The 21,807-nt window shown below is 36.0% G+C and overlaps 1 protein-coding gene across 2 annotated transcripts in view; it reads left to right on the top strand.

The window, feature by feature from the left end:
• The first annotated feature begins 2,753 nt into the window (after positions 1-2,753).
• Positions 2,754-21,807, top strand: part of LOC148953776 (uncharacterized) — a 57,569-nt gene continuing 38,515 nt past the window's right edge. The window contains exon 1 of one of the 2 annotated variants that reach the window (XM_089108477.1): positions 2,754-2,838. In XM_089108477.1, coding sequence (XP_088964603.1) covers positions 2,837-2,838 — 2 coding nt within the window. In that variant the 5' untranslated portion in view covers positions 2,754-2,836. The remainder of the gene's footprint in view (positions 2,839-21,807) is intronic. The other variant, XM_089108478.1, reaches the window with a different exon arrangement.

Here is a 21,807-nt window from a genome sequence, read left to right as displayed (position 1 = left end):
TAGAGTGTGTTTGGACCTTGAGCTTTAGTTGACTTAGCTTCTCCAACAGTTGACTTTGTGTTTTACCTTCTGTAAACACACCTACTGTGATCAATTTACCCTAAGCTCTCGCTGAACTTCTCGTTTAATTTCAACCATGCTACTGAGTTGAGTCAACACTTAGTCACTTAAAGATGTTAGAATTTCGTCTATGGATTTAGCAATTTTAACAAAGATGGTCATGAGGCTTTTAAAATTGTCTTTCAGATGGCTGGCGTTTTAAAGAAAAATTGGGAACTGATATATTAACTTACCAGAATGCACTCGTTCCAGATAAAGAGATAATTAGATATCATCTGGGAGGTTATACAACGATATTCGAAGTGGGAATGTTTGGAACAGAACGGGCCACAAGAAAACGGATCCAAACGAATTGTGGAAATGTTTTTATGCATAACAAGCATACTTTAAAGCTCTTAGAATACATTGGTTTGATGATAAAGTGAATTGAATTGCTATGAAACAGCGAACAAAAAACAATCAACCAACGGGATGGAAATGGATGGAAAGGAAGAGAAGGAATCTGATTTGAGTTCAGGGACATTACAGGATAGGAAGAAATTTAGGTAATAGGATGGTATACGAAGCCGGAAAGACCGGGACATCACTGAAGGCATTTGAACCAAAATTCATTACCATTTCTCGGTACTGTTAGCAACCAGCAGTGATGAGATGGAACAATGGAAAAATATATAAAATTGCAATAGGAAAGTGAGATACAAAGAAACGAAGGAACATCTTCCAGATTTCAATCTCCCCTAGCCAATATTTTTTTAGAAGGTGTGAAGGCGATTGGTCTTTGAGGTCTAAGTCATGATCTTGTTTGGGTTTACCCTACAATTCTGGATAATAATATACGGTTTTTAAAAAGTTGTCTATCTAACTCCATTTGAATATTATGTGCCTGACAATCTGAGAATCTCCATACTAACAAAACGCAAAATTTCGAAGTTCGAACCTTGTCAGAACTACAGTTAAAACTATAGTTGACATGTCTGTAGTCAAGTAAATTACAGTCACCTACCATTGTGTATGGTCTAAACGCACTCATGGGCGCACCCAAAGTTTAATTTTGTTAAATTTGCCAGGAGCTAAAAGTAGCCTTAAAAACTACAATCCAAAAACTTGTACATTATTTCACTACCCAATGATTACAGTTGGAATAAATAATCATTTTGTTTTAAAGTGAAAATACCACAGTTCACGCTAATGAATCGCTGTGACGCTAATGACTTTTTTTGTAGAAGCTGAATGCAGGAATAGCCCGGCGATATCGTGGAAGTTTTTCTCATTTTGTGTGTGGTTATGTGATGTACATTTTTCTATGCCATAAATTCGCAAGCTCGAAGTGCATCCGAGGAAGGCATGGTGGAAAAGAATTTTGTCGCAAGTAGTGTCATCGACTGTTAATTTGGCTACCAATTTATCCCACAGACGGCATCCAGTTTTCCATGACTTTGACTCGGAACAAAAAAATGTTGGTTTGCAGTCTTGCTTCGTGTGGTGCAGTAAAAGGACTAGCTAGTATGTACCTTCTTCTATTCAAACTGTGGGTTGGGGTTCTGCTGACTCGACCACAGTCACCGCAATCTCTAGGTCTGCATTGGCTGGTCACAGGTACACTTTATTTTCTGCATCACTAAGGTAGTGGGACAGCGTGCTGATGATTGCTTGCTTATTTCCTGATTTGCTAAGGAAATCATATATTTTTAATAAACAAGGCATCTTCGGCTGAATACTAGTCGTGGAAGAACCCTTAGTCCTGCTCCTCCTCCTGTGTGTTACATCTTTGATTGAGGGTCAAGCTAAGTACTTGTAGAATACTATGAAAGTGAATCCATATCTTTGCATCACATAATCGACGTACTTTAACAACATCTTTAACATCACTTTCTATTTTTGTCGCCAACTTGTATTTATGCTATTCACTTTTACAAAATGTTACGCCCGTGAGTTCTTTGAGTGCAAAGCTGACAGCAGCCCACGTAGAGATAGATAAACACTATGATAGCAACTAAAACTCACTATCACCATGTCTACATGTTATACGTGCGCTAGTTTTTAGAGAATACATCAACACATGTTCTATGAGCAAGGGAACAATAGGCTCAGAGTCTGTCAAGTGCCTCATCACAAAAATGATGTGTTTGAATATGTTGAGAACTTGGGGATTTAATTTTTTTCAGGTCGACCATTTTCTGAAAATAAACTCTGTAAGACTTCGCCTACACGTAATGGTTAGAATATGTGAAGAGCCAAACGTTTGTCCACCAATGAAGACGTGAAGGTCTCAGTTACTTATCCCTTCTGCCCCAATTGAAGACTAAAGTAAGTCAAAATCATTCATACAAACATCAATCTTGAGCTTCGAAGTCTGTGGTATCCTTGACAGTGACGCTTTGAACGACTTGAGGGCTTGAAAACGCTTGAAAGGATGGCTCTTACTCTTTCTCTTTGACTTCAATACATCCTTTTAAGAAACTGACAAAATACTGAATGAAAAATTTGAATATTGTCTAAACTTTTACAAAGATCAATCTGATCAAAATCCATTGTCGGATCAATTAAATTCAGGTGGCTTGGTGGTGCATTGAGTAGCTAATTTTTCTTTATATTCTTGGCAAATAACTTGCTCATTTGGCCGATTCTGGATAATTTTATAATATGGTTAATTTTAAGGAACGATGATAAATAATTGTGGGCAGCTGTTGCAAAACGCATTTAAAATTTGGAAACTCTTTTCATGGGTTTATCAATTATATAATTATTACCTAACTTTGACCCAGAATTTCAGAGAATGTAGGCTAATATAAATCTAAAAAGAAAAGTCTAGGCTAGACCTATCATTAAACTATAGTCTATTCTTTGGCCATAGAGGCTTTGTGAGATCTCTGATTGTGCTAGGCTATTGATTTTTTTTGTTGAAAAATGTATCTGTATTAGGTGTGTGCTATTTAAGGAATATGTATTTATAATAGCTTATTCTGTTTAAAAGTAAGGTAAAATTCTACTTTAGTTACTTTTGGCTATCTTGGAAAGGGGTTGGGTTAGGAAAATGAAACTTTCAGGGATGGATATACATGCTAAGGTTTGTCCCGGGAAGGTACTTTGAAGTACCTACCTCCACTCATCCCCCCTCTATATAATGGTAAATTACTGCACAGTACTAGTTGTGAAAATGAAAATGGCTTAGGATTTAAATAGGATTTTGGAATATATTTTAATGAACAAGGTTAAAAGCAGAAGTTGTGTAAGGTAAGCAGTGATTTATATTTATGATAGTAATATAGGATGAAATATGAGTTAAAAACAACTAGTAATGTGCAGTAATTTATCATTATATAGAGGGGGGATGAGTGGAGGTAGGTACTTCAAAGTACCTTCCGGGACAAACCTTAGCATGTATATCCATCCCTGAAAGTTTCATTTTCCTAACCCAACCCCTTTCCAAGATAGCCAAAAGTAACTAAAGTAGAATTTTACCAAAAGTAAAGTTAGCCTATAAATCTAGGCTATGCAAGATTGCATAGGTCTTATAGACAGGCTTAGGGACAAGGTGAAAATACTGCTAGATATTTTTTTTGCATGCTCTTTGAAAATTAATCAATTCATCTGTAGATACAACTTTCCTGGTGATCCCATATATAGCCCAGTGATCATTCAATAACTAAAAGGAAACACCAAAAAATAGCCTAAAATTCTTGCTTTATAATAGGCTGTACAGGATGTTTCTTCTGATAAGATTAGGCTATCATGTCCCCTTCCAATATTGTACTCTTTTTAAAATAATTTTAAGCAATATTTTCCAAATACACAATATACACTAAAATACACAATAAGATTAATAATAAACTGAGAAGGTAACCAGTTTGGTCAATATCTACAAAATCATATAATTGAGTTAGGAATAAAGTGAATACACCATTTGATGCCTTTTTTTATGCTGATTACAAATAGGGTAAGACACCCAGTAGTTGGCCACCTGCCTATTCTCAGACAGAATCTTTGATAGGAATGAATCATCATCCTATTCACGGACAAAAGTCTCTAAGTCCGGTCACCTGCGATTCATTATAAATTCAAAAGCTTTTTGACATTTAAACTGCTCTAATTAATGCATTATACCACATAGAAAATGAATTTTTTTTACAGTTAAAATTATGCTTCTTTTGTTATCGAGTCGGTTACTAATTAAAATAGATTCAATTGTAAGGTCATTCCTATTTTTAAATTCAATAAGAAGTGTCAAATATTACTATATATGGACATATAGGAATTAATCATGTATATAGTTATTACGCACTATTAATTTGTTCCGTTCATTGATTTCCTGTTATCGCTTTTGTCGGGTTTTCATCCGCTTGTTGCTAGGCCTATAGGCAGAACCTGCTAATTCGTATTTTGGCAAATTCATGATTCATGATGGCAAACAAAACATTAAATTGTAAAAGGTTTATTAATATAAGAAATTTTTATTTAAATTTGATTTTCAGAGAAGATAATAATTCAGATTGGAATTATTGAGAAAAGTGATTATCCTTGTTATTCAATGTGGGCAGGTGCGGATCAAGGATTTTTTTTTGGGGGGGGGGGCAAAATAGTTGGATTCTATAAAAAAAATTACAGGGTGAAACATAGGTTTATCTGATAAATTTGCATAAGGAGTTAGTTTAATTAATGCAAATTTGAGTTAATTATTTGAATTATGCTCTTTAATGCTTTTTTCTTATGCTTTTTTATGCTTTTTATGCCTTTTTTATGCTGATTACAAATTTAATAATCATTTTTATCAGAAATGAATTTCAGCCCCCCTATATCTGCCAATTCAGGGTATACATTTCTACATAATGGGGGGGGGGGCAAATTTTGTTTCTGATGTAAATCGGAGGTAAGTTTAAACGTAAGTTTAAGATAAATATTCAGATTGAAATTATTGAGAAAAGTGATTTTCCTTGTTATTCAATGAGGACAGGTGCGGATCAAGGATTTTGTTTTTTTTTGGGGGGGGGGGCCCTAATATGTGGACACCATAAAAAATATATGGGGGCGCACAAATGGTGTAGACAATAAAAATTCATAAGGCGTAAGTTTAATTAGCGCAAACGTGAGTTAATTAGGTAAAATACACTACATTAGGCTACACCAGGGGGGCCTGCACCCCTTTGCCCCCTCCCCACTGGATCTGTCACGGAATGAGGGAACCTGGTATTCCCCTGTGAAATGTTTTCAACAATACAAGATTCCAATGGTACACTTTTCACATTGATATGACACTATTTTTGATGTTCTTTAGGCTTTTTTAGAAATCACCATAAACTTGTTTTTGGAATAAACTTTTACTTTTAAAACAAAACAAAATAATAGTTACCATTCCTGAATCAATGTCCCATGGCAACTTTTTCTTCATAGTAATTTTTTTTCAAAATTTTATCCTTTGAAACGAGGCAGGATTTCTTAATTGCTTTTGACAGCTGTTTTTGTTTGAGAAGTCGCATATTGATTCCTTTTTTTCTTTATTTTTGCTGTGTATCAAAAATGGAAGGTTGTATCAAAAAGAAATCAAGTTTGGTTCATGCTAATGAAATAAAGTAAAATAGGATGAATATGCAATAATTTGTAAACAAATTTGGGCTATATATTTCGGCTCAATGGAATTGTTGTTGTCATTTTAATGACAAAAAATATCATTTTAATAGCGGGGAACTTGATTTTAATAACCGAGTACTGGAAAATTTTCTGCGGGAGCAAATTTGTACGAGGGGACCGGTTTTTTGTGGGGACACTTCCATACGGGCTGGAATTTCTGTTTTTTTTCTGGGGGGAGGTGGGTTAAACAAAAAAAACATAATTGGGTACTTACTCATTATGCGGGCACCGCATAATTTACAAGTCTGACCATTTTTTTGGGGGGGGGGGTCAAACCCCTAACCCCCCCCGGGGTACTACCTTAGCCAAGGGAACAAATTTGCTATTGTAGAAGGAAACCAGTCATGAAACCTGTCAAATAGGCTATTTGCAAGAGATTGCTATAGATAAATGACTGCAAAGCCGTGGTTTCTCAATGAGTGTCAATATTTACACGATTGATTTTTGTGGTTAAAGGGGGGAAAAGGTACATAGGTTAGGTTTGGTTTCATGTTCGACCTATGGGTTGAGTCCCTCCCCCCCTACTCTGCCAATATTTATCCAAAATTTGTTTATAAATTATCATACATTAATATTGATTTATTTTAACCTCGTCCTCAATACGTTTAGCAGGGGGGTTTCCCCCTAGATGTGGGGTTCTCTTTGAAGCCCCCCAGCCGCTAATGGATACCAGCTCCGTGGGCTAGCTACGGGGAGTAGGGCATGGAATGTAGGCCCCCTATAACAGTTTAATCTGATAAAATTCTATATGTGCTGCATGAAGTTCAAATAGTGTATTCTTAAGAACAATTGCTTAAAAAAACAAAGTTTTCACAAAGGGAGAAAAGTTGGAACTTAATACAAGCAAAAATTATTACTTTTACAGCCTCTCTAACATATATCAATAAAACTAGCACAAATAAACCAACTAGTTGTGTTTCTCTATTCTTTTAGGATTATAAAAAACTAGCGCTTTACTGAAAACACAAAAGTCAAGCATAAAAAACAGGATTATTGATTTAAGAATCAAAAGTGAGCATGCAGCCTAACAACACTAAACAAATCGAAAAGGCATTTCATAGTCTTACACCAGTCCTAATACTATCAAGATGGCTTTACTTCAACTTGTTTACAGACTAATTGTATGTCCTTCTCAGAACGAAAACAAGAGCCAGTCATTGAACTCAGCCCTTGTGCAGAAGTAATACCAAATTAACTGTAAAAAAAATAAAGCGTGGGAGGAAAAAAAATAGGAAAATTTTTAATAGGATAGGAAAATAGTAAAATTATTTTTTTTAGGAAAAAAATAAGCGTGGGAGGGGGCCTAGTTGCCCTCCATTTTTTTGGTCACTTAAAAAGGGCACTAGAACTTTTAATTTCATGTCCAATGAGCCCTCTCACGATATTCTCGGACCACTGGGTCGATATGAACACCCATGATGAAAAAAAAAATAAATAAACACGCATCCTTGATCTTTTTTCTGGCAAAAAATGTAAAAGTCAACATTTTTGTGGATAGGGAGCTTGAAAAGTCTTCAGTAGGGTTCTCTGAGACGCTGAATATTATGGTGTGATTTTAATTAAGGTTCTATAACTTTTAGGGGGTCTTTCCCCTTTTTTTTGAAAATCAGCCAAATTTTCTCAGGCGCTTAACTTTTGATGGGTAGCACTAAACTTGATGTTATAAAGAAAATTTTAGAAGGAGTGAAGCACATCAGTGGTGTGAAAGTGCTTAGTTCTCAAGCCCTAGGCGGTGAAGTGTGATGACCCAGGATAGCGCAAATTGTGAATAATTAAAATTAATTATCACAACAATTTCTTAATACTTCTCTCTATTTATCATGTTTTCTGCAACTGAAAATAAGGCGGCGTATGTGTTCATTCACTCCACAAGTACCAAAATTGAGGGAGAGGATTATTTTCCATTGGAAAGGGGTAGATTTCGTTTTTGTATGGACACATCTGAGGCGGAATAGGCACGTTGAAAGGGTGTGGTATGGGAGGTTTAATATTTGGTTTATTATATTGGTTTAATATTTTCTAAGGCTGTTAACTACAAGTTTAGGGGTAATAGGCCTACTTCATTATAGAGTCTTAAATTACAAGTATATATTTCATAGATGGCTTGCACCCAACTCCTCCCTTGCACTTCTTGGCTGAAAGGTCAGGAAATGGAGATAAGCACCGCCAGTACCGACTATAAAAGTCCAGCCCCGTATTATTTGAGTTTTTTTTTGCATTAGGCCTAGCTGAATTCCCTTCCCTAAACGACTTAGGTCCCCTGATGAGTAGTTTTAATACTGATGACGGTCACTGTAGCCTATATGTGACCGAAATATCTGGTATTTTTTGTGAAATTTATTATACACTGTCTATTAAAAAGCATTTTATCCCTATTTTGAACTTTTATTTTATCGTCATGGAAAGGCAGTGTGGTCTCTTAAATTATATATATAACTAAATACAATCATTCCAGATTCTGCAAAGATAGAAAACATCGTATTACTCATTCTTTATCGTAATTTTTTCGACAAAAAAAAAGAAAAAAAAGACAAAACAACGAAGATGATCTTCAGCTGAAGAATATTCATTGGCTGAAAATCACTTGGCTGAAATGGTTTTGTATTCTTGGTTCCGTTTTTCCGCCTATAAAAAAATAAGGAAATGGTGGGCAAATCGGGCATAAGATTTGCCCGAGTTGATTTTATGTGTGCGTGGTTTTTTAGGCTATGCCTATTTGATTTTATTCCTGCTTATTGTTGGTTTAATGGAGTTCTTTACTTTTATTTGAAAAACTTAGGGTAGGTAATCAAAAACCTGTTTTGACGGTTTAATTTAAGCCACCGCTATAGGGTAATAGAATGTAGGCTTTGGCGTGGTTTTCATTGCATAGGCCTATACGATATTTAAACTGTTTTTAAATATACCTAAACGACTTAGGTCCCCTCGAAGCATTATTCTGGCTGCTCATTTATGCTATATTAAATTATATTTTTGACAGCTAATGATTTAATAGTTAATGTAATTGCAGCAATTATCGGAAAAGTTTATTTGATGTTAAAAGTTTTTAAAGCTCTTTTCCCACAATGAAACGGATACCCTATTGTCGCTGGCAATGTTGTTTTTTGGAGTTTAGGGGGGAAGGTACCTATGTTAGATTAGGTTAGGTTATGTAATAATATATGTTATGCTTTACCCCAGGGCCGTATCCAGGATTTTGTTCAGGGGGGGGGTTTACTAATTTTTGACTTTTTTTTTTTGGGGGGGGGGTTACTAATTTTCGACTCAGTTTTCGACTAATTTTACTGATTTTTACCTAGGTTTTACTAATTTCCGACTTATTTTCGAGTCGGTCAAAAATTTCGGGGGGGGGGGGGTTCAAACCGGGTAACCCCCCCCCCCTAGATACGGCCTTGCTTTACCCCCACCCCATTTTTGGGAGGTGTTTTTACTGGAAAAAAATTGGGGGCCGGTTTTATGCAAAAATAAAAATAAAAAAAATCAGAATTTGTTTATATCCATTTTCACTACGTTTTTATGAGTTTGGCAAACATTTCGGGCAGGGGTAACGCCCTCCTCTAGCCCCCCCCCCACCAGAAAAAATCCGTCCTGAAAATGGTTGTATACTTCCCAAAAACCAAAAAAAAAAGATTGCAAGTCCGGCGCCCCCATCAAGGCAATTTACCTTCCCCCAAGAAAACTACCATCATGAACACATCCTCCAACATACCTACCGACCCCCCCAGACCTCCCACTACCCGAAAAAAAAACACCAGAAAACTTCTGTATGCGTCCCAATAACCAAAACAATAATTTAAAATTGGGTAAAGTTCATAACTTTTAGCCCGCCCTCTGGGAACTTCGGAGGATTAAGTCACCCTAAAAGACATATTTATGATATTTTACACCAAGCTGAACAAAATGGCTCTCTCGAAATTTTGATCGGGCGACTTTAGGGAAAAAATAAGCGTTGGAGGGGACCTAGTTGCCTTCCATTTTTTTGGTCACTTAAAAAGGGCACTAGAACTTTTAATTTCAGTTCCAATGAGCCCTCCCACGATATTCTAGGACCACTGGGTTGATATGATCACCCCTGAGGAAAAAAAAACAAATAAACACGCATCTGTGATCTTTTTTCTGGCAAAAAATGTAAAAGTCCACATTTTTGTGGATAGGAGCTTGAAAACTCTATAGTAGTGCTCTCTGAGACGCTGAATATGATGCTGTGATTTTCATTAAGGTCCCATAGCTTTTAGGGGCTCTTTATCTCTTTTTTTGAAAATTAGCCAAGTTTTCTCAGGTGCTTAACTTTTGATGGGTAGCATTAAACTTGATGAAAGTTATATATTTGAAATCAGCATTTAAATCTCATTCTTTTGATATATCTATTGGTATCAACTAGAGTTTCGGTTACCATTGAGCCGGGTCGCTCCTTACTTACAGTTACCACGAACTGTTTGACCAAAAATACAAAATTCCACATTTTTGCAGATAGGAGCTTGAACCGTCCGCAGCAGGTAATTCTGATACGTTGAATCCGATGGTGTGATTTTCATTACAGTTCTATCATTTTTTGGGGTGTTTCCCCCTTTTTCGACTGTAAGACAAAGTTTCTCAGGCACGTAATTTTTGATTGGTGAGACTAAACTCGATTAAAATTATATATTTGAATTCAGCATAAAAATCTGATTCTATTTATGTATCTATGGGTATCAAAATTCTGGTTTTTAGAATTTCGGTTACTATTGAGCAAGGTCGCTCCTTCCTTACAGTTCGGTGCCACAAACTGCTTTAAAAAACCTTAAATTTTAACAATTTTTAACTTACCATAACCAACAGATTAATGATACATATTTATCAGTACTCAGTAATCCCGCCCCCCCGCTTCGCCGAGTTTAGGCGCCCCTCAACTTTTCCCCTGAATTGATTACTATTTTATTCATGATGAAATTAGGCCATAAGAAATGTTTACTGTTGATATCTGACTAAAATGGCTTGTTTCACCGATGGTTTTAAAATTTGGTCAACTGTCATTTTTCATTCGAAAACTTCAAACACTGAAATGATTGAATTGTTTCACTTGCCCAGAACTCCTTCCCGTAATATGAATTTATAATTAAGTCAACGGTTTTTTCGGGATAAGCGTGGCATAGCAATTTTGAACTCACTCAGTTCAAAATCGATAGTCACAGATTAAACAACTATAGTGATCTTGATTTTGAAATTTTGGACACCTATAAAATATTGTGTTTAGCCTATTAGGCTATAGTCTTTTGCATTTAGCCTATACCAAACAAATCTTTTGCAATTAGCCTAGGCTAGGCGATTTTGATGGAATCAGAAGACATGGCGACTCTCAACCATAGCAGCAGGGGGAAAGCCCCCCCTGACAAATCTAGGGGGAAAGCCCCCCGCCCAAATTATATAGGACAAAGTTAAAATAAAATAGGATTAATTTATAATAATTTATAAAAAATTTGGGCTATATATTTGCACATTCGGGGGGGGGGGGAATCATACCTTAGATTAAATACGTAACCAAACCTAATCTCGTTACCTTGCCCCCCTTTAAACCACAAAAACCAATCGTGTAAATATTGACACTCATTGATAAATCACGGCTTTGCAGTCATTTATCTATAGCGATCTCTTGCAAATAGCCTATTTGACAGGTTTCGTGACTGGTTTCCTTTTACAATAGCAAATTTGTTCCCTTGGCCAAGGTAGTAACCAGGGGGGGGATGTAGGGGTTTGAGCCCCCCTCCCCCAAAAAAAATAATGGTCAGACTTGTAATTTATTTAGGGCCCGCATAATGCATAAGTACCCAATTATGTTTTTTTTTGTTTAACCCACCACTGCCCAGAATAATCAGTCATTCCAGCCCTGCGGGAAGTGTTCCCACCCCTCCCCTGACCACGCGGCCCTAGATGCGCCCGCAGAAAAGTTTCCATCACTTGGGTCTTAAAATCAAGTTCCCCGCTATTACAATGATATTTTTTGTCATTAAAATGACAACAACAATTCCGTTGAGCCGAAATAAATAGCCCAAATTTGTTTACAAATTATTGCATATTCATCCTATTTTATTTTATTTCATTAGCATGAACCAAACTTGATTTCTTTTTGATACAACCTTCCATTTTTGATACACGGCAAAAATAAAGAAAAAAAAGAATCAATATGCAACTTCTCAAACAAAAACAGCTGTCAAAAGCAATTAAGAAATCCCGCCTCGTTTCAAAGGATAAAATTTTTAAAAAAAATACTATTAAGAAAAAGTTGACATGGGACATTTATTCAGTAATGTTAAATATTATTTTGGTTCGTTTTAAAAGTAAAACTTTATTCCAAAAAAAAGTTTATGGTGATTTCTAAAAAAAAGCATAAAACACATCAAAATAGTATCAGATCAATATTAAAAGTGTACCATTGGAATCTTGCATAGCTGAAAACATTGTACAGGGGAATACCAGTTCCCCTCATTCAGTAGCAGATCCAGCGGGGAGGGGGCAAAAGGGTGCACGCCCCCCTAGTTTAGCCTAAAGTAGTGTAATTTACTTAATTTACTCAAGTTTGCATTAATTAAACTTACTCCTGACGCAAGTTTATCGGATCAACCTATTTTGCCCCCCCTTCATTTTTTATTGGTTCCACCTCTTTCCCCCCCCCCCCAAAAAAAAAAAATCCTTGATCCGCACCTGTCCTGATTGAATACCAAGGAAAGTCACGTTTCTCCATAATGTAATTGTGTAACTATGCAGTTTCGAAGTTTTTGCGTAGCTATCCCAGGTGTTCGTTTTAGATAGTGGTATCATTGATGTTTTGATAATTTTAAACGTCTGATAAAGAAAGGGTGATGATACTCTATTTGAAGTTTAAAGACAGAATAGAATTTTGTCAAATTAGGCGCATATAAAAGCTTTATTTAAGAGAGAGGTTTTAAAAATTTATTTCTGGCAAAGATGTCACAGTAGAGTATGCATTATGGAAGTTTTAAGCTGAATTTTTGTGCTTTCAGGAGGGATTCTTTTCTGATGGGGGGGGGGGAGGAAAGGGTTACGGGGGAGGATTCTTCCATGGAAGATGGTTCCGTGGGGGAAGGGACATTTCTATGAAGGGAGCGCCGGATTATTTATAATACGGTCTTAAATTAAATTAAAAAAAATAGTTTTTTCAACTGAAAGTAAGGAACAACATTAAAACTTAAAACGAACAGAAATTATTAGGTATATGAGGGGGTTCGCCCCCTAGTCAATACCTCGCTCTTTTCACTAGAATCTTTTTTTAGTAGTTTAACAAGAGCTCTATATTCTAATTAACAGGCTTTTGTGATTCAGGGGTTTGTGATTTGAACAAAACTTGAATTGTAGCGTAAAGAGCAAGGTATCGACTAGGAGGCAAACTCCCTAATATACGTAATAAAACATACGAATATAGAAGTTCGTTACGTAAGTTAATTCGTAAGTTACATCAGAACAAAATTTCGAGAAAGCAATGTAGACAAAAAAAAGTAAAATTAATATGCAAATTTCTTTTTATTTGTTCATGTACGGTGAGCCAAAATCAAAGTTGCCTTAATTCAAAAGCTTTCGGAAATTAAATAAAAAAATTTAACTGAAAGTAAGGAGCAACATTACAACTTAAAACGAACAGAAATTGTTCTGTATATGAAAGGGGCTGTCTCCTCCTCAATGCCTTGCTCTTTACGCTAAAGTTTTAATCTGTTACACAAATTAATTTTTAAAACAATAAAATCTTAGGTTAAATACATAACCTAACCAAGGTACCCCCCCCCCCCCCTACCCCCGAAAACCAGAACATGTAAAGCGTTTAACTCACTGATAAACCTACGCTGTGAAATTTTTTCTCTATAGCGTTCAAGTGCAATTCTCCGATTCTTAATCAGTTTTTGTCAGTTTGTAATTGACACCGAGAAATTTTTTTCCTTGGAAAAAGGGGTCAACAGGGGAGGGGGGGGAGTTTCACACCCCCCCCCTCCCAAACCCGCAATGTGTTTCTTAATTTTAAAAATGTAAAACACTATTATTTAAAAACAATTTTTGTGTTTCACCAACGACAGATATAATAAAAAGGGCTTCCGCTCTCGAAAATTTACATTTTGGGACAAGTCTTCAAGATTCGGGGAATTTTCGGGGACAAGTCTTCAAGATTCGGGGATTTTTTGGGAAAAAACAAAATGGAATTTTGTTGCGAAAATTTGGGAGCCAAAATTGGTTTTAGCTTCGTTTTCAGGCTCAACTAGGGCGTGCATCTGCGTAGTAAATCAAGCCTTATACAAAATAGGTTTTAAATACAGAGCCACAGCCAAGGATTGGAACCCATAGCCGAAAACGCTTATTGCTGATAGTGCGGCAAAAACTTCAAAATTGTTTTCAAAAAAATAGTTTTAGTTTTTTTTTTTTTTACCCATCTCCCCCCAGAAAGTTAACTACAGTCCATCCGTTATGGAAGTTTACCCACAAATAATCAGCCCCCTCGTACAAAGTTGCTCCTGCAGACAATTTTCCATTAGGGGGTCATTAAAATCAAGTTCCCCGCTATTAAAATGATATCTTTTGTCATTAAAATGACAACAACAATTCCGTTGAGCCGAAATATCTAGCCCAAATTTGTTAACAAATTATTGCATATTCATCCTATTTTATTTCATTTCATTAGCATGAACCAAACTTGATTTCTTTAGCAGTGCCCACATAATGCACCAGTACCAATGTTTCTACAAGTTTACAAGACTATGCCCCTCTCCATAGAATCCTCAAAATCTTTAATAGGCTAATACTTTCAAAGATGGCCATTTGTTGCGGTACAAAATTCGGAAAGTGGGTTATGTAAATCATTTGAAACAAGAAATGATTTCTTAATTGCTTTTGACAGCTGTTTTTGATTGAGAAGTCACATATTGATTCCTTTTTTTTCTTTATTTTTGCTATTTAGAAAAATTGATGTGAGACTTTTCAGGTATTGAAGTGATATGTTTGACCATTATTGATGGGGCATGTGGACTTAATTTTGATTGAATTCCGATAATAAAAATGAATTTAAGCTAAATTAAGACATCAGGACGAAGTATTATGGAGTATTCTTTTCTATAAGGGGCTATATTTCAGTGACGTATATACAAGATTGAAAGCGAAGAAATAATAAAAGGCGCCTTTTCACGGTAGAAAGTTCAATATTTGTCTTGAAGAATGCCAAAGCAAAAAAAAACAAAGCAAAACAAGCATATTTTGGGTGTAGCTGCTGACGAGGAGGGGGATTAACGAATTTTTTATTGTTTAACAAAAATAAGAGTTGTGAGAAAGTCAAACTTTAGCGTAAAGAACGAGACGTTGAGGAGGGAACAGCCCCTTTCATGTACGGGATAATGTCTGTTTAAGTTTTAATGTTGTTCCTTACTTTCAGTTAAAAAACTTGTTTTTTATTTAATTTTTGAACGTTTTTGAATTGATGCAGGTTTTGATTTATTGTCTCCATACATGAATAATTAAAACAAAATTTGTATATTAATTTTACTTTTATTTGGTTAAATGGCTATCTCAAAACTTATTTAATTTTAATTACAAATGTTTTCATTAGTAATAAACATACATAACTTACAAATTGACTTACTTAACAAACTTCTACATTCATATATTTTTAATATGTAGGCCTATATTAGGGAGCTCACCTACTAGTCAATACCTCGCTTTTTAAGCTAGAGTTCGAATTTTGTTCCAGTTCTTTAAAAATAACCTCTTAATCACAAAGGCCTTTATTTAGAACAAATAGCTCTTATAAAAGTACTAAAAAATCATTGGCTTAATAAGTGAGGTACTGACTAGGGGATGAACCCCCTCCCCCCCTCTGGATCCACGCCTGCCATGGTTGCAGAGGTAGGTGTAACCTAGTAAAGAACAAACAACAACCCATATTAAACAAAAGTTACAAACATTTTGAAAAAAAATTACTATTAAGAAAAAGTTGCCATGGAACATTGATTCAGGAATGATGACTATTATTTTGTTTCGTTTTAAAAGTAAAAGTTTACTCCAAAAAAAAGTTTATGGTAATTTCTAAAAAAAGACTAAAGAATATCAAGAATAGTGTCAGATCAATATGAAAAGTGCACGATTGGAATCTTGCAGAGTTGAAAATATTGTACAGGGGAATACCAGTTCCCCTCATTCAGTGGCAGATCCAGCGGAGAGGGGGCGAAGGGGCGCACGCCCCCTAGTGTAGCCTAAAGTAGTGTAATTTACTTAATTTAATCAAGTTTGCGTTAAGTAAAATTACTACTGAAGCACTTTTATCAGATAAACCTATTTTGCGCGCCCATTATTTTTTTTTTGGATCCACCTATTCTCCCCTCCCCCCCCCCAAAACAAAATACTTTATCCGCACCTGTCTCCAATGAATAACAAGTAAAAACTCATTTCTCAATACGTTCAATCTGAATATTTATATTAAACTTACGTTTAAACTTACATCCGATTTACATCAGAAACAAAATTTGCCCCCCCCCTTATGTAGAAATGTATACCCTGAATTGGTATATATAGGGGGGGGGGCTGAAATTCATTTCCGATAGAAATGATTATTATATTTGTAATCAGCATAAAAAAAGGCATCGAATGGTGTATTCACTTTATTCCTAACTTAATAATATGATTTGGTATATATTTACCCATTTTTGTTGGTAATTAATTTTTTCCCCCACCCTATATATACCAATTCTGGGTATATATTTGCACATTAGGGGGGGGGGGGGGCCAAGTTGAAACTTACCTCTCATTTACACAGAAATAAAATTACCCCCCCCCCCCAATGTGCAAATATATACCCTGAATTGGTCTATATAGGGGTGGGGAGCTAAAATTCATTTCCAACAAAAATAATTGCTATATTCTTAAAGAGCATAAAAAAGAGCATTAAAGAGCGTAATTTACTTAATTAACTAAAGTTTGCGTGAATTAAACTTACTCCTAATGCAAATTTATCAGATCATCCTATTTTGCGCCCCTTAATTTTTTTTTTTTATATCGACCTAGTTCGTCCCCCCCACCCCCCCCCCCCCCCAAAAAAAATCCCTGATCGGCACATGCTCATATTGAATAACAAGGATAATCACTTTTCTCAATAATTCCAATCTGAATTATTATCTTCTCTAAAAATCAAATTTGTTATACAAATTTGTAATAAACCTTTAAAAATTAATTTTTCATTTGCGAAATGGTGATTTACAAACTGCAGCTATTTCGAAATTAGCTGGGCCGAGATGACAGTGTATAGAAAACAAGACCGGGAAAACTAGTTTTTTTGCTGGTGGCCGTGAATAGGGAGACTGCTGGTCCGGAATAGGCAATATTGCGTCATAACTATTTACACTGAGCCGTTTATATGTCCGACTTTTGGCGGAATTGTCACTTGTTAGTATTTCAAAAATATGCAGTGCTGGACTAGGAATAACTATTTGAATTAGTAACCTACTTGTTCACAAAAGATAAAGAATTTTAACTGTAAAAAAAATTAAGTTTATAGGTAGTATAATACAGTAATTAGAGTAGTTTAAATGTCAAAAAGTTTCAAAAGTGATTAAAGCGTCCGACTACTGGGTGTCTTACCCTATAATAATCATTTATATTGGAAATGATTTTTAGCCCCTTCTCCCCCCCCCTATATATGCCAATTCAGGGTATATATTTCTACATTAGGGGGGGGGTAAAGTTTAAACTTACCTCCCATGTAGGTCAATATATACGAAATCATATTATTGAGTTAGGACTAAAGTGAATACACCATTTGATGCCTTTTTTTATGCTGATTACGAATATAATAAGCATTTATATCAGAAATGAATTTCAGCCCCCCCCCCCTATATAGGCTATACCTAACCCAACCCTGAATTGGCATATATAGGGGGGGGGCGGAAATTCATTTCCGATAGAAATGCTTATCTTATTGGTAATCAGCATAAAAAAAAGGCATTGAATGGTGTATTCACTTTAGTCCTAACTCAATAATATTATTTTGTATATATTGACCCCTATTGACCCCCATTTACATCAGAAACAAAATTTGCCCCCCCTAATGTAGAAATATATACCCTGAATTGGCATATATAGGGGTGGGGGCTGAAATTCATTTCCAATAGAAATGATTATTATATGTATAATCAGCATAAAAAAGGCATTAAATGGTGTATTCACTTTATTCCTAACTCAATAATATGATTTAGTATATATTTACCACCAGTTTGATATAGGTGCTATACTAGGGTAAAAAAAAAACAGTATGCAATTAAGCAAAATTATGCAAAACTCAAACCCTCACATCTTGTTACCAAATAGAAATTGAGGTGAATGTTGTATATAAATGAATAGCTAAGAATCTTAGATCGGGGAGAGAGAGGCAAAACTGTACATGGCAACTCTGTACCTTAGACCTCTCATCTTAAATTTTTGACCAATCCAATTCAAAAAGCTCCCACTAGATGTCCTCCATATAATGCATATTTGCTGCAAGTTTAGATTTTAGATAAAAGAGCCAACCAAGAAAAGAGGTAAAGAAGTTTTGGGTAAGGTTTACATTAACAGTTATTTAGTATTTTTCATATCAAATCACTGCTCAACAAGATTTAGTATATTTCAATTCAAATTGCAGCTTTTAGCAAAATTTAGTATTTTCAAATCAAATTGCTGCCATGATGTTTCTGTGATAAAAACAGGAAAATTGAAGAAACTTAAAGAAGCTTAGAAGTAATTTTGAAAATAATTTGTGACAGAAATGAGTTTTATATTTGGACTCAGGATGAAATTCTGATGCTAGTGGTATGTTTTTTTTTATCTAGCTGATTAGTCTGTTAATGTAAACCTTACCCAAAGTTTTATATGCTTGCCAGAAATTGTGACACATAGTTTTGTCAAATATTTTCTAACTTATTGTAGTTCTTGGGCCATAAATTAGCAGGACTAGACAAGGTATGTCCCTACTATTTGCATGTCAAATTTCATCTGTAAATGTCAGGTATTATCTACAAAAAAATAAATTTTCAAAATGGTATCAATAAGATGCAACTCTAGACACTATTTTTGGGGTGATTCCAGATGCTTTCTGCAGTATTCAGTTTTGTCCCATACTGATGGAAGAGTTTCTCCTAACCTGAAAAATGGAATTAGATATAGCTAGAGATAGACAATTGTAAGGTATTCCAGTTTTGTTACATAGGACCTACAGGCTTTTTTCTATTCTGCACCCCAAAGTGCTGTTTTCTTGATGCTGAAAAATTTTCTTATCTTGAGGGTTTGCAACTATACTCAAGTGGGAGTGGTCTTCCTAATTCAGAATTAGGCAGGGCCTGCTGCTTTCAAGTTGTAAATAGGAATTTGTCTTTATGAGAAGAATTTTCTTTGAAGAAGAGTACTCTTATGGATGCTTTGAAACCATACAAGACAAAAATGCAAGATTTTGAGCAAAGTGGTGTTAGTGGTAGCAAGCATTCATGAGAGCACTAAGCTTTTTTTTACTCCCAAGCAACAGAGGACAATAACATTGAAGATCAAATTCCTGTCAAGCTGGGAACCAAATGAGAGAGCAGGAGCCAACTGGATATAGGGGTTCATCAAGTGGAATGCCAGCCTGTCCATAAGAAAACCTGAAAGTACAAGCCAGGCTTGTGCTGCTGGCTTAAATGCCATTGCAATTGCTTTCTTCTTTTCCAGAGTTGTATTACCTTAAATTGCATGTCCAGCAAGATAAGATGGTGATAGCCTCCTGTGGAACATCTTGGTGGTGGTGTGACATGACTATGGTTTGGAATCCCAGGTTAGTCTATGCTCTGCATTGGCCCAGTCCTGGTCAACTCCTTTCTTGAAAACATCTATGGTTTGGGACTGGATTCTGTCTTTGGAGAGGCTGTTCCAGTAAGGAACAGCATGTGTAGAGAAGAATTGCCAGCATTCACATCAATAGCAACAGGGGACTTGCAGCTTCTTGTGACCTATTGTTGTACTTGCAAGTGTTGAGAAGAAAACTTGACTTGAGAGGTTGTTTTCTAGCAGTTTACAAGTAGCAACTGTGTCTCCTCATTTTCTTTGGTAGACTAGGGTGGGGATTTTGAGGGATACAAGATGTTCCTCATATGGCTTGTCTTGCAAAGCTGGTATGAGCTTTAATGCTTGCCTTTGGACACTCTTGAGTGCTTTAATGTCCATTATATAATGGGGAGACACTAGGGTCATTCCAAGTTTTAGGTGTAGACGTACAATAGCTTTTTACAACTTCTTGACCACACACAGCCTCCTGGTGATAAATGTTTGTTTTATGAGCCCTAGGGCTCAGTTTGCTTTAGCAACTTGAGCTTGTGTGGCTGTGGAACTTCAGCTTGTCATCCACAATAACCCCCAGGTCCTTCTACTCACTTACAGCTTCAAGTAGGTCATCTCCAATATTGTAAAATTGTCTATGATTGTTGTGTCCAAGATGCAGGACTTTGCATTTTGACATGTTGAACTGCAAACCCCACTCAGATGACCATCTAGATAGTTGATCTAAATCTTTTTGCATTGTTGAGTGATCAGGGCTAATTTGGGCCTGTCCTAAGAGCTTGCAAATGTCAGCATATAGTGTCAGTGGGTTGTTCAGGTTAGTTGTACAGTTGGTAATATATATGCTGAACAATGTTGGCCCCAGGATTGTGCCCTGTGGGACTCCACTAATGACAAGAATTTCTTTTGAATAAGCAGTTTTACTGGTGGCATCATAAACTACTTCCCTCTTAGCTCTTCCAGTAAGAAAGGTTTCAATACAGGCAACTATATCCTCATGCACCCTGTATGCTTCCATTTTCAGGAGAAGTTGATGCTGTACTTATCAAAGGCTTTTGATTGATCAAGTAATATGACATCCACTGGAAGGCCATTATCCAAGAGTCTGGTCACAGAGTCATGTGTTTCAATGAGGTTTGTATTGATTGAGCAACCTTTATGGAAACCATGCTGACTTTTTGAAAGTGACTGATTTCTTTCAAGGTGAGAGACCATCATTTATGATGCTCTCAAGGACCTTGCATACAACAGAAGTGAGACTTATAGTATTGCAGTATTGCTAGTACCATTTTCTTCTTGGTCTGATTTAGAACTGCAACAAAACAGGAATACCCACAGTTGTGCAGGCCCCAAAGGTGGTTGCATAAAAGGGAGCAAAACAAGTGGCACAGACCTTTTCAGCACAAAGAGGACAAAATACCACAATACTATGCTTTGTATCTGCAACTGATCAGACAATTCCACCAGTGTTTGTTTTTCCACAAGTCAAAGCTCCAGAGAGGTTGTATCAAGATGAAATGCTAAGATGGATTGGCTTATCCTATTGCCATTCCATTGGATAGATGGCCTAGGAAAATTTTCTTTGCTCCATGGAACACTTTCTAAAAGAGGTGAAACTTAGCAAAAAAGACTCTGTTTTGCTCTTGTTTGACTATCATGAAAGCCACATTTCAGTAGAAGTAGTTTCCTTGTGCAAAAATAACAACATGCACCACCTAACCTTTCCTCCCCATTGTCTCCAACCTCTTGAAGGTTCAGTGTATGCATTATTGAAACATGCCATTGCGGAGCTCTTTGACAATTGGATGTGGTTAAACCCTGGTCAGAGAATTTCAACACATGAAACAGCTAAGTTATGTAAGCATCTCTTCCTGGAAAAAAATAGTCCACAAAATATCACAACTGGTTTTGAGAATGCATGCATTTGGCCTCAAATCTGAATGTTTGTACAGAAGCTGATTTTCTGCCAGCTGAAGTGTTGAACTGCCCCAACCCAGCTGAACAGAATGCCCTGGATTCTTCCAATAAGGATGGTTTTCACCCTGGTTCAGTCTGTGGTTCATCTCATGTCTTGATGGATCAACAGCAGTCAACACCAAACTTGCCTATAGGGAAAATGCACTGATGATTTGACAGTGCAATTTTGGAACCACTGTTGAAATTTTCCTTTAAAAGAAGATAACTGCTTAGTCATGTCTTGGGGCACCCTCTCTTGAAACCATCATTATATTTTGACAATGAAAAACTTAGTCACTGTATCTGACACACCCTGATAAGAAAGGAATTTTCAATTTAATCAGTTTCCTGTTTTCAACACCA

The sequence above is a fragment of the Artemia sp. Qi Xiang Cuo genome, chromosome 3, assembly GCF_049724085.1.
Source record: "Artemia sp. Qi Xiang Cuo chromosome 3, ASM4972408v1, whole genome shotgun sequence".
Classification (NCBI taxonomy): domain Eukaryota; kingdom Metazoa; phylum Arthropoda; class Branchiopoda; order Anostraca; family Artemiidae; genus Artemia; species Artemia sp. Qi Xiang Cuo.
The sequence above is the reverse complement of the archived record's forward strand: the minus strand, read 5'-3'. Positions and strand labels throughout refer to the sequence as shown.